The sequence below is a fragment of the Adiantum capillus-veneris genome, chromosome 4 (assembly GCF_014529385.1).
Source record: "Adiantum capillus-veneris isolate H3 chromosome 4, ASM1452938v2, whole genome shotgun sequence".
Lineage (NCBI taxonomy): Eukaryota > Viridiplantae > Streptophyta > Polypodiopsida > Polypodiales > Pteridaceae > Adiantum > Adiantum capillus-veneris.
In genome coordinates this window covers 85,779,422-85,793,777 of record NC_140934.1, presented here as the reverse complement: position 1 = coordinate 85,793,777, position 14,356 = coordinate 85,779,422, and the positions used below count along the sequence as shown (strand labels likewise).

Genomic DNA, 14,356 nt, shown 5'->3' with positions numbered 1-14,356 from the left:
TGAGTGGTTTTGGTGATTGTTTTTCGGACTCTTTGCCCAATGGGAGTTACCTCCAGAGAGACCTAAGGATCATACCATAGATCTTGTGCCAGGTTCTAGTCCACCGAATAGACCACCATACAGGGTTAGTGCAGCCCAACAGAAAGAGATTATGAGTCAGGTCAACGAGCTTTTAGAGAAGGGGCTGATTCAGCTCAGTTCATCCCCTTTTTGTTCGCCTGTACTCCTAGTGCAAAAGAAGGATGGTTCATGGCGCATGTGCATTGACTATCGCGCCTTGAATAAAAATACCATCAAGAATAGGTTCCCCATACCGAGGATAGATGACATCCTTGACCAGCTTGAGGGAGCATCATTGTTTACAAGGATAGATCTAAAGAGTGGGTACCACCAGATATGCATTAGGCTAGAAGATGTCCATAAGACTGCGTTCAGGACAACATTTGGTCTCGATGAGTTTCTTGTTATGCTATTTGGTCTCGCAAATGCTCCTGCCACATTTAATAGAATGATGGACATAATTTTTAGACCACATAGAAACTTCGTGGGTACCTTCTTTGATGACATGATTGTACGGCCAAAGGTTAGTAATTGGGCATCGTGGAATTGATGCGACAATGAAAGGGGTTGAGGCATTCTTCAATTGGCAAGCTTTGCGTCAAGATGTTGACCCATTTGTAAAATCATGTTAGTTTGCCAAAAAGTCAAATTTGATAGGCAAAAGAAACTGGGATTGTTGTAGCCATTTCCGATCCCTGATAGGCCATGGGAAAGCATAGCAATGGACTTTTATCTTTGATCTTCCAAGGACGCAAACAGGCAATGATGGGATTTGGACTATCATTTGTAGGTTCAGTAAGGCCCATTTCATTCCTATTAGGAAGAAGATAAAGCCAGAACACATGATCAAGATATTCATGAGTAATATCCTTAAGTATCAAGGGATGCCTCAATCAATTGTCAGTAACAAGGATCCACGTATGACGAGTCTTTTCTGGAAGGCATTGTTTGAGAACATGGGCACTACGCTAAAGTTCTCTTCTTCGTTTCATCCACAAACTGATGGACACTCAGAAGAGGCAAATTCTATTGTCCTAGATCTGCTCAAATGTTATGTGTCAAAGCACAAGGCAACTTGGGAACACCATCTTCCATTGGTTGAATATGCTTATAATAACACGGTGCATACGTCAACAGGTAAGGCACCATTTGAGATAGTGGAAGGAGGGAAGAAAGTCCCGCCTATTTTGTAGACTAAGGACAAGATATTTGAGGCAAACAAGTATGTGCAAGATATGGATGAAACATACAGGAAGATAAAGATTGCTCTTGAGAAGACTCGGGGTAAGCAAAAGAAAGTTGCTGATCGTCACCTGGTGAACTTGTATTTTCACTTGGTGATTGGGTGCTTTTGTGCTTTGAAAAGGCCAGGTTAAGGAAAAGGAAAGGCAAGGAACGTTTGTTTCCTAAGCTCAGTATGTGATATTATGGTCCTTTTCAGATTTCAGAAAAGGTCAGTGATGTAGCTTACAGGTTGAAGCTACCAGAAGGCTGGAAAATACATAATACTTTTCATGTCAGCCTTCTAAGGCCCTTTGTTGGTGATGTGCCAGAGAATATGCCTGACGAGGAACAGCCCGAAGTGGAAGAATTGGATGAGATTCTTGTTCCTAAACAGATATTGGCACATAAGGAAAGGTTAGAGGAAAGGTTGCAAGACGCTACTTGGTGAAGTTCAAGAACTATCCATCACTGGATGCTAAATGGACGGAAGAGTCTGAATTGGTTGATTCACCTCAACTATTGCAACTATATCTTGAAGCCTTTCAAATGGAACCCACAGTGACTTGATGTAGCTCTATGGCGCAATGTGAGAGCATGGTTCATGATGCTCAAAAGAGTAGTTAAGCAATTGTATCTACTCTTTCCATACAGAATTTGGCTAGAGAAGTTTTTGCTTGAGAGTACACTAGAAGACTTCTATGCTTGATATATATGTGGTGGGATTGTTTAATCGTCCAACGCTACATTTCCGGAAGCATATATATCTTGGATTCCCATCATAGAATATATGTGTTATCAAGAGATAACAGCATGTATTATTGGCATGCAAGCGAGGTCGCTTGCAGTATTTCAAGGATGGGGTGTGTCACCAGGAGGTGTATTTTTCCTGTTGCTCTCTCTAAATATGTACTACATATATTTATTTATTTTATTTCTTACTTGTTTTCCCCGGAACCCTTGAAAAGGTGCAAGTGGACATTGCATGGCCAGTGTGAAACGGCTGCGGCCGAACGGGTTTCTCACATCGAGAGTCTAGGTCGGTCAGTCTGGGACTGGTCGGGCCAATTAGCACTGAATTCTAATGAGTATGGAAGTTTGTGTGCGCCAAACGGAATTAGGGCCACTCAGCAAGTCACTTATAACTTTATAAGTTAGTGGGAACTAGAAAATTAACTCAAAAGGGGCAAACTGGACACATGGCAGCTGCTGGTGAATTTGTCAGATCCAACATGAAGAGGGGCTGCCCAATTTGAGAGAGGAGGCTGATGTTTGCACAAGTGAATCTACAGTGTGTGTGTGTGTGTGTGAGTAGCGGGTGCAGATTTACAGCTTTAATGGAAAGCTTGCCTTCTCCTTTGCTCTATATAGCGCGACGATTTGCTCTCGCGCGTCTCTCTCTCCCCTTTGCACATATCGTAATGTCCCGCTAGTTGGGCTATTTAGATGATCATGTACAATCGTGTGGATTTTATGCGCGTTTGCTAAGGCAAGAGCCTTCTGAACAGGAACCAAATTAGCTAATTGCTAATTCCCCACAGGTACGCCTAGCCCCATCGCGAAGGAACGCGGATTTGGAAAGTTTTCTCGCGTGAAAACTCCTCCAAATCATAGGACAACTGTCCCATTGCGTGCGGGAGGTCTTGGGGAGCGTGTTGATGCGTTAGCTCTGTCTGAAAAAGAGAAATACAGCCTGCTGTGTAAAATTGCAGGTTTTGGGTTTTGCTCCTAAAGTGCACCAGAACTTCACAGAAGCTTCGGGGAAGCTAGAGTGTGGTTGTACAGGTGTTTGGGAACTTTTTAGGGGCTGTAACAGTGAGAAACAGCGCTGTGCGTTCTCTCACCAGCCCACAGAAAAGCTCCAGAATCGCATGGGAAGTCACCCCGGACTTGTGTTTTTGGTCTATACACATTATACTGCCATTATGCTGTCGAAATTGGGCCAAATTCTGAAATTACAGCCCTAGACAGGTTTGGACAGCTTGTAAAGTTGCTAGGGGATTCCTCTTCTCAATCAAATAAAGAAATAGCGCAAGGGGCGCCAATTTTTGGGGCCAACAGGGTGTCAGTCATCGTTGCGCACGGCATTCTAGCCGCTGGACGCAAGTGTTGAGTCTCTCTCTTTTCCATCAGTACTCTGTGTGTAATTAACAGGTTGTAGATTTGGTACCGCCCTTTACTGTGTACAGGCTGGTTATAGCTGATATATTGGCCATCCCTCCCAGATTCATAAACTCTGGAGAGTCGCAACTACACGATGTCTTGAAGGCAGATATTGTCAGAAAAGGCAGCGGGAGATGTGGCGATGACACAGACTAGCCTCCAATCTGGTGGACACCTCAACCCCCTGTAGAATCCTCTGCCACAAGAGAACAATTGCAATGCCATTCACAAATACAAGGTAATAGTAGAGAAGAGGGATCACACAGATATATAGAGAGTAGATACCTGAGGAAGAAATGTTTTTTTTTTTTGGGTGGGGGGATATAGAGAGGGAGAGAGCTTTATTGACGTCTTCTAGAGGCCGAAGTCGGCTATGAGACAGAACGATGTACATGTATGTGTCCTCTAGGTATCTAGGAAAAAAAAACTATTTAAATTAAACATGCTACAAAATAAAATAGACTCACACAAGGGTGCGTATACATGGGTATGAAAGATGAGGGATGAGGGGATGTAGCTGTGACTTTGATGGATGTGAAGCTGTACGTATAGGGCACTTTGGGGGGGAGGGGGGATGGTTCAAATATTACAAGATTTCCTTTCCATTGTTTGTTTCTAATCTTGCTTGAAAAGTTACAATACATTCAGTGCAAGTAAGAGAGAGACAAAACATCCTTTAGAAGTCAAAAAAGGAGGGAGAGAGAGAGAGAGAGAGAGAGAGAGAGAGAGAGAGAAGGCCCATAATGGAAAGGTAAGAGTTGCCATGGATGCTCCAAGGTAATCAAAGAGTAGACCGAGAGAGAGAAACAGTCATTTGCAAGAAAACACAAACCAAGAAGTGAGAACGAGGAAAGCATTAGGATGGATTATAGCACGTAAGTAAGCTATGCAAATTATGGCCCTTGATCCAACAAATGGTAGGTCTAGGAAGGGTGGAGAGGATAAGGAAGTTTCTAGCGTGCATGTGCAATGAGGTTTTTAATTTCCATGGAGGGATCAATTCTCTTAGTTTCAGGTGAAAAAAGGAGTTTCATGACAATGGAGGGAGCCTTTGCTATGAAGGTTTTGGAGGTCAAGAGGGATTCCTTCTCTTGACAGAACATGGAGTGGAAAATTTTGAGGAGAAAAGATCTTGGATAACCCTGCACTCTAATTCTACTAAAAAAGAGACTTCGAAATTCGAGGTAACTCTCCAATGAGCTCTCTCTAATTATGTATCTCTTTAATTCCGCTCTAATAAAGGCCACGTTTTGAGAGGTGAGGTGGGTAGGTATATCAATTACAATGGTTTTGGTAGCATTTGGAGTCAACAAGCTCAATGTTAAAAAATAGAGCCCCTTGATGTCAAGGACGATGACGAAATAGTCCAAGGTAGAGGGAATAATTGTGATGGGTTCTTCTGAGGGTTCTCTATAGGAATTATGGCAAAGAAAAATGCAGAGTACACCACTATAACATTGAAGCCCATTGCAATCCCCTTGATTTGCTTTCAAGTCGTATCCTTGAAGGAAATGTAGTGTTGCAAAAGGATACGGGAAGCTGAAAAGATAATGAAGCTTGTTATAGGCTTGAACACTCCAAGCGAGAAATCAATAGCAACACACGAGCAGAAACTGCAAAATCATTGAACTTGACGTGAGAGAGAGAGAGAGAGAGAGAGAGAGAGAGAGAGAGAGAGAGAGGGGAGAGAGAGAGAGAGAGAGAGAGAGAGAGAGAGAGAGAGAGAGAGAGAAATGAAATGTTATATTAACGTCTTCAAAAGGCCAAAGTGACCTATGAGACCAGAAAGTTACGATGTGGTGGATCTAATACAAAGTCAAAGTAACAAAATAAACTAACTAACAACAAAACAAAACAAAAATACTATTGAATCTTCAGCTGCTCGATGTGAACTAAGCAAAGTAAGCAGCTGGCTGGGATAGCTAAATAGCTAAATCACAAGAGATCCAGCATTGGTCGTTGGCGGATCTCATCAATCTCCTCCATGGTCAGTAGTTTGACCGGGCGTCGTGCATGTTTGGCCAAAGTGATCCAAATCTTTTGATGCAGCCTCCGTCGATGTTGTGTAGTCTTCCGCAGTCGTGGGCGTCTGTCTGGATCTCCCCAGCTCAATCGTTCGGTCGATCAGTGTGCCTCTGGTGCGAGACGAATATGAGCTTTGTTGTGGGAGTAGCTCCTCCGGCTGCCTAGTGTCTGCTCTAAAGAAATCTGTGATCCGTCTCTGAGACTGGCTAGCCTCTCCTCTCATCAGGCTATCTCTGTGTCTGCGCAGCTCGAGCAGGAACAAACCCAGGCATCTCTTACGCTCGTACCCCATGACTCTGGAGAGTGGTCCAAAAGCTTCTCTAAACAAGCAATGTAAGCGGCCTCGTATCTCGGAGTAGACGGGGCAACGGCATGTATAGTGCAACTCTGTCTCAGGCTCCAGATCACACAAGGGGCATGTCCTAAAGGTGGGTGTCCATGTATCTAGATCTCGTCACAAAACCATCCTCTGTAAGCGAGAAGATGCTCTTTGTAGAAAGCCATCTTTGTGCCCAGCTCTTGTGCTGGCTGTATCCATGTCTTCCTGGTGTCTAGCTGAGTCAAGTCCTGGCGGATGAGCATGGTGATCTCGCATTGTGTAAGAGTGAGAGATGGTGCATCCAGTGAGTACTGGAGGGGTGGCAACTTGTCAATGTTGAACCCATGCGCCTGAAACCATGATGTCATCTCCCCATACCAGCATGCTGTATCTCCCTGCATGGCTAACTGTAGAGAGAGAGAGAGAGAGAGAGAGAGAGAGAGAGAGAGAGATGCAATGAAATGTTATATTAACGTCTTCAAAAGGCCAAAATGACCTATGAGACCAATTTGTTACAAAATAGTGAATCTGATACCATGTCTGGGTACAAAAGAAACTAGAACAAAAACACTATTGCTACAAGCTGGAACTATGTGAATGTGAAACAATGACAGAATGGGGGTGGAGAAATGGTAAGGATCCATCCTCATCTGCATTATGGGAGTATAACTCGAATCCTCTGTTGTAGTCTCCGTCTATGTTGTGTAGCTCCTCTCCTCAGTCGTGGTCGTTTGGATCTCCGTAGCTCTGGGCCAAGCTCTACGGTGGTGGCTCTTCCCAATAAAGTGTCTCTATGTTTGTGTAACTCAAGTAGATTTAGTCCAAGACATTTCTGATCCTCATAACTCATGACCCTAGATAAAGGACCAAAACCCTCTCTAAATAGGCAGTGGAAATGGCCCCGTATCTCATAGTACACTGTGCAATGACATATGTAATGTAACTCTATCTCCGACTCTTTTCCACGGCCCCGTATCTCATAGTACACTGTGTAATGACATATGTAATGTAACTCTGTCTCTTGCTCTATCTTGCATAAGCGGCATAACCTGTTGTCTGCTGGTATCCCTTTGAATCTGCCAGTCTCAATCTCGAGATGATGTGAGGATGTGCGTATCTGACCAATGGCACAACGCAAACCATGGAACATATGTGTGTCCATGTAGCTGGGTCGAAGGAATATACCTGAAACACTTCAAACACAATATCATAGGCACATATGTTACTTGTCAAGTGACTGGGAAAAGACTATGCTTCGTAAACGATTGCGCATGGAATGCACATGAACAATGTGACGGAGTGTCAAACCGTTCACCAAGTACATGCAAAAAATGTAATCTAAACTTGACTTTTCGACCTAAAACTGTCGAATGTGGCAAACCACCTTTGCACACAGTCGTTTGATTGGTCATTTGACCATGTACATTTCCTTTTGGTAAACAATATGATTGCACATTACAGAAAGAGAGAGAGAGAGAGAGAGAGAGAGAGAGAGAGAGAGAGAGACCAAATGTCCACACACAGACACGCGCACGCATGTGTGAACCCACACACATACAAAGACACACCCTACCTTCATAAGTTGAGTTAATTTTTACTTGCATATGCTGAGAAGAGTCAGAGAAAGATAGGTTAACCCACAAATACTGCATGCAAATTTACAGTTTACTAAACTGGTTTTTAAGTGTCTATCACGTACCCAGCAGCTTCATGCCCCAAAATACATGGGAATAGGCCCTCCGGATCCTACATGCACAACCATCAATGTGCTCAATACATTAGATACACCGTGGTTTCATGAAAAGTCATAAACTGATAAATTATTCAAATACATACCACAAGACTTCCACAAAAACCATGCTTCATAGTATAGTGAAGTACCTTACCACTTAAAGTGTAAAAGTCGGTGTGACACAAAGCCGTATTTACAATCTTTACACGAACTTCACCACTCTGCAAACAGATCAGTTTATAGAGATGATTGTTGCATTCATAAAGGTCTTAGATGAAGGAAAGAAAGCCTCAACTAAATGTCCTTGTAGTGAGACATCAGACAAACATATTGTCAACACGAGAAAGCGCCAATAGTACAAAAGAAACAAGATTTCTTCATGTTGCATGCTTCAGCCAGACTCCAGTAAAGAAGACCACAAATGCACTAAGCGCTGTCATTAAAAAAAGGACACTTTTCACCTTGCATTTTCATTCAGTGAACAAAGAACACCTACATTTGGAGGTGCGACTTGGATATTTTCAATCTGCAAGGGCTTGGAAGGCTCATAGGCAACAGCAGCTGCACAAAAAAATGAAGGTAAAACTATGTCAGCATACAGCTTGGTAGCATTTTAGCAGCCATACAAAACTTTGACATTGAAACAGATTCATCCTTAGGCCTTGAATGTAAATAACTGCAAACCAGGATAATCTGGATGAGGCTCACACAGGATACATGCGAGCATAGTTATAATACAGGAAAATATCTCCTCCTGTTTTAAAAGATCCCTATGTTAACAAAGAGGCAAGAGCGTTAAGTCCGAAAATTATTATCTTAAAAGTGCTCATAAGAAGGCACAATGAACAGGATTATACTGTCCACTAGCAACTGAAAATGAAAAAATTAATTTCAAATAGCGATTTGAATCTGCATGGAGGCAGTGCAAACCAGCTATAATAACTTCTCATATCAAACACTTGCCTCAAGTCAAATTTTGTTAACACCTGATGTTAGCTCTTAGCCCGTTGGCTGCAGGCTCCTAGGTTTGGGGGGTGAGCCCACATTGGCTCTATGGCTGGGAAGTGAGTCTGATGTCCGCTTATATGCTTGTTATGTGTGCATTTGGCTTGTGTCATGTCTTGTTGCAGAGTGGATCCTGGCGAGGGACTAACACATGTAGTTTTAGATAGTCATGAAGATCCTATAGACATCGATCACCTTCCTCTTTTATGCTTAATCCCCAAGCAACAAAGTGTTAATGAGCTTATTAGCAATAGTGCTACATGCATAGCTCAAATCCAGGCTCAGCTGAACAGCCTTCTCCACCAACCTGGACCTAGTGAATAGTGAATTCCATAATTTTCAAAGGGGCACGTTCTAGGAGCCCGTCATCTTTGTAAACATGCCACTTTTGCATATAGGTGAGCCGAACAAGTACGTATAGCAAGACTACTAGCTCTAATTATGAAGATAAGAAAATTGTAGTGTCCACCCAAAACAAAACAAGCTTCCCACAAGTCAAGAATGAAGTGTAGTATTCATCATTGCAATCGTTGTTGATATTATTGATCGTATTATTAGAGAGAAGCAAGAAATGCAATGCCCAAAACCAAAAAGTGCAGCGAGTTGAGGTTTATGACAATCATGCACCATTGTAAGAAGCCTGTGGGGCAGCAAGGGTTAACAATGAATCCTCCTAAAAGGTGCTATCAGTGCTCCGGTATCTCCCATAGGCAGATTATAGGGAGTGGGAGCTGTTTTGTGGCTGTGACTGGCCATATGAAAGGTAGTTTTCTCAAGCATGGCTGTGTCAATCCCTTGTGTAACCCCAGACGTGTGTTGGCTAGGCTGCCTGGTATCTTGACACTTGCACTCTTTTTGTGCCTCGACACGGCACTCTGTTGATTGACTTTTTCAGCCAACTTCCCACTCTATCATGTCATGGGTGTCATATAGAGGACTTATGGAGGGCCATATATGACAACCCCCCCCCCCCCCCCCCCCCCCCGCACCTCAAAAAACACGTGACATGATTCATGACGTGAACTTTCAATCATGCTTTGATTCACCATTGAGAGATTAACAAGAGAGTCTCTAGAGGAGGTTGTGGGTCACATGCTGGTGATGTGGCATGGCCCTATGGGGTTAAGGGCCATTAAAACCCTAACATGGACAACCGGCCGAGAAGTGCCAACGTGGCACAATACGGACACCCGTAATCTACTGAACCTGTTGAAGTGGCGTACTCTACGGATTTTTGCACTCTGCGGAAGATTAGGGTAGCGTCAAATTTTGGGATCAAGTGAATTTTGGAAAAGTGAGCATGTCATATCAGTGCTTTTCAAGGCCAAGGGCATTTAAACATGTACTTGGGGGTCTCCTTCTGGCATTTCAGACTTGCAAGAAGCAGAGGAGATCTCAACACTTGTAACATGTTGGAGGAATATAAAAGAAATAACAAAAGGAGTTGCTACCACCACCACCTGGGTATCACAGTCCTAGCCCGTATGCCTACCCCTCTTTTCCACATCTTGGACTTGCACCGCACCAGCCCAAGGACTTCAAGGATGGTGGATCCACAGTAAAACCTTTTCGGGAGTGAGATCGGTAGAAAGCTTTACAATTCCTGCAGAATTCGACAATATTTATGCCCTTGGGAACAACAGTGAAGAATCGAAGATCTCTCGTGCTGCCGCTTTTCTCAAAGACAATGCTATGCAGTGGTGGAGTTCAATAAAAAAAGCCTCACGCTCCAAGGACTAGGAAAGATTTTTGCCTAAAGTTACATGACATCCTTATTTGAAGTGCAGCTTCTAGCAGAATGGGGCAACTTGACAATGTCGGCCACAGAAACTATGGACGACTACAACCAAAAGTTCCTTGATAACCTTGGAGGATTTCTTCCTTGATATCGATCTTCCGGTGTATTTCTTCAAGTTGATAACCTTGGCGGACCAATGTGAGCGCTATACCAATTGGAATCGCATCACCTCTTCAGGTTACTGTTTGTCTGTTAGGTACAGCGGAATTGAAATGAAGATCTAGGTTTTACACCCAAAAAATCCTTTTCTTTCTTTCCTTGCATTAGTGATTCCTTTTAGCTTGAATGATGGTTCCTTTTACTTTTCCCTAAAGAGAGGGAATGAGAGAGAGCGGTAGAGATGTCCCAGGGGGGGGGAGAGAGAGAGAGAGAGAGAGAGAGGGAGAGAGAGAAGAGGAGAATGACACCCGATGGGGTCCCAACCAACCTTCTCAAGGGCCCCCCACACCGTTGCGGATGTGGTATTTGCTTTTGATTGCGTAAATGGAATGTACACACATGCAATACCAAGTGCAGACTCTACTGACGAATATAGCCGCGGTAACTCCTCGAGACGAGGCACCTCCGGGGCTGATTTAATGCACCTTTGAATCCTTCTCAATTGCGGATGACAAAGATCGAAGAGCTCAATAGACAAAAAGATGGAGTAAAAAGACCATGACTATACGTTCAAGCGTGGCTATAAGGCCACGCCAAGGTGCTACAAAAAGGTGAGCACTAAGAACTCAAAGAAAAGATAAGAGTCGAGGCTCAAGAGTCAAGACTAGCCACTAGGGACTCAAGAGCTCAATACATAGATGCCAAAATGCCAAAATGGAAACATGTCAAGGGCCAAGGCTCAAGGACCGGAAGAGCCACTAGCCTACCAATCTGTAGTGGTGGCGTGGAGATCATGGATGTCATCCCAATCCTCATCCCCAACGGGCTCGTCTGCACCATCCAGCTCATGCAAAACTTCTGTAGATCCACCGGCCTCCCCAAGTACCTCAGCCTTTGCCTCCATCTCCCACTGTAGAAAGGGATATGATACTTTGGATGTCAACTTGCAAAGCATACGCAAGTTTGCACTCACAAATACAAGATGATTTGCTTTCTCCACGGCAAGTCGGTTTCTCTTCCTGGATGCAACGTGGCTCTAAACACTCCACAGTTACTCCAAGCAAGATGAGCTAACCGCTTGGCTGAGGATGCGGATAGCGAGTCGCTGAAGCTCTTGGCCATCTGAGCCATAGTCCTGCCACCACAAAACTAAGGAGATCTTAGTGCAATCAACTTGGGCATCGACAAGCCCAAATGATCCTCGCATATCCCTATACACAGCAAGTTGATCCTTGATTTTGCGGCATTCTTCTCGATTAGGGTAAAACATGCTCAAGATCTCGTTCCACTGCTTGGTTACCTCCCCATCATGCTCCTGTCCTACACCTTGAAACTCTGGGTCCAACACAAAAGCCGCACCATGGAGAGGGGAAGCATAGGAGTCCCATCTGCTCTGACAAAGCTGGCTAATCTCCTCAAACCTATCTGCATATGGCTCAAGTGTTTGGAGGGCCTCCACCATGCGATCCATGGCCTCATAAACCTTGCCAATGCAAGGTTACATGCCATCAACTACTCGACGCAAGTGGAATACAGGCTGCACCATTTTGTCTATAGTCTTCAATGACTCCCAAAACTGGAGAACCTCTGACTTGCCTGCACAGAAGATCCCTACGACTGAATCTGCGTAGGATGAGGAAGTGTACTTCGTACTTATGAGGGTCTGCCGCACTGCACTCTGACATTCGCATAGGCGATGAACCATTAGGTAGTTGTAGGCAAAGCGGGTCTCAATACTTAAGAGAACCTTGCCCCCTAACCGCTTCAAAAATGCAGCACGAAGTGAAAGATGTCACAAACTGCTGACGTGTCAAGTCACTAAAGAATGGAGCCAACCTTCAGATCCCGGCCGAGGGGCCTAAACCCTAAGAAGCAGAAGCAGTAGAAGAAGAAGAAGAAGTGGAAAACTGATGATATGGTACCTGCTATACGCTGTTGGGAAACAAGCAAACTGGAACACCTCTATAGCGATGTCACCCAAGAGCGTTGAAAGAGAACTACAAGACACCAAAAGCTTTGAAAAATCCCTTTGAAACACCACAAGTACAGCAAAAGTAGTCCCCTTGGGAATTTACTGGTTGTCGCCCACTCAAGAGACTGTCACATAGGAGCAAAACCCTATCAAAGCATGGATTTACAGCACACGCCAACCAATGCATATGACGACAAGGGCCTCCACTTTCACCATTGAACATCACAAACCCACACCTTCAACATCAATTCCACGATTCATACATACATGCCCTCCAAATCTGTCTGCACACAATTTGCCACTAGGCTGCCATAGCCATAACCCTGCAGAGAACTAGTCATAACCTAAAGAGCACAAGTCCAATTGGGTCACTTTAAAGCTTGAGAGAAAGCTTGAAAAATGAATGGCAAGAAAGCTGAAGATGACCAAATTTGAATCTACACGTCGCTACATGAAAAATTGATGCGAACAGGGAGCTGTCCCGGTACGACTACGCGTAGAGTAGGCAAGGCGAGGGCAAAAACTGCAACAGAAACCATCAAGGAGGAACAACGAGCTCAAACCTGCAGTTCCTGGAGTTTGGTTGAACTTTTTTAAGTTTGTACATGAGTTTAATTTATATACAAGTCTCACTCAAAAAACTCACTCACGGGCACTTACAGTAACCCGGCAGCCATAGTCACATGGGGACGGGGATGGGTCTCAGGGACGTGGCGGGTCCCGAGAGCGGGGACGTGGCAAAACAGGGGACGGGGGACGCGACAGGGGACGCGCTTTAAAAAACACTTTGAAATTTGAAATTTGAAAGGCCCCCCAAAAGTCGGCTTTTGAAATTTGAAAGTCCCCCCAATAAGGTGCTTTTGAAATTTGAAACCCCCCCCAAAAAGTGGACGCTTAAACAGTGTTTGAATTTTGAATATCCCGCCCCCCGTTGGCTATAGCCAGCCCCCTGCCCGCGTCCCATCTGGCGGTGTCACCGGGGACCCGCGTCCCGGGACCCGTCCCCTTGCCCGTCCCCTGTGAGGGACGTCCCCACGTCCCAAAAACGGCTCCCCGTCTCCGTCCCAGCGTCCCCCGTCCCGTCCCCGCATAAATGGGCCGCGTCCCCCCGTCCCCTGTTTCTATGCCAGCAGCTCTCACTAGACTAGCGACTTGCAGTGCATGTACATGTGCTTGCTAAAGAAAGCTAAAAACCTCACAAAACCAAAGCCCAGACACACTTTTGACATCGGGTTTTGTGTCCTTATGTACAAAATTACAAAAAACGGGGTGTGAGAAATACGTGCAACATAGCTTGCCAACCCCCCAGTCTACTAGAGCATTCATGCTCAGTAGTAGCATAACAATCTTGCCCACCTGGATCAAAGGGCCATACAACGTAAGCACAAAATGCATAAAAAAACACTAGCCATATCAATTTTCCCACTCCTAATATAAAAGCACAAACCATGTGTAGAATCGAAATCCTCTTTAGGCATAAGGGACTCTCAACAAATACAACAGAGAAACACCCTTTCATCATTATAGCATGCAAGGAAGCCTTTAACATCTCATCCAAAAAGTCTTCAACTTTTATCTCAGCCATTTTTATATCCTCATGCATATCCATTTCATTCTCCCCACTCTTCATTAAGCCTCTATCCAATTCAACCATATCATGCTTGATAGGTAAGCCATCTTCCATATATACCTTAGGCTTCTTAATAAGAGGATCAAACAAGGTAGCGTCAACCATATTCACATGAGGCATAACAAGAGAATCTCCATCATTTTCCATATCTTCTAAAACCTCAATATTCTCTTCATCAATTAAGGCAGGATCACCCACACCATCATGCACGCCTTGAAGCTTCTCATTGATAGGGTCCTCATCAACAACACAAGCAGTATACCTAGTTGCTTCATCACCCTTTTGCATACAATCACCCAAAGCATATACTTGAAAACCCTCATCATACACAT

General features: G+C 44.2%; 1 protein-coding gene across 3 annotated transcripts in view; it reads right to left on the bottom strand.

Moving 5' to 3' along the window:
* Positions 1-14,356, bottom strand: part of LOC147459538 (alcohol dehydrogenase class-3-like) — a 71,035-nt gene that overhangs the window by 7,741 nt on the left and 48,938 nt on the right. The window contains exons 2-5 of one of the 3 annotated variants that reach the window (XM_086510786.1): positions 8,205-8,274; positions 8,017-8,081; positions 7,670-7,741; positions 7,488-7,534 (exon numbers count right to left, since the gene is read on the bottom strand). In XM_086510786.1, coding sequence (XP_086366912.1) covers positions 7,488-7,534; positions 7,670-7,741; positions 8,017-8,081; positions 8,205-8,274 — 254 coding nt within the window. The remainder of the gene's footprint in view (positions 1-7,487; positions 7,535-7,669; positions 7,742-8,016; positions 8,082-8,204; positions 8,275-14,356) is intronic. The other 2 variants (XM_086510787.1, XM_086510788.1) reach the window with 2 other exon arrangements.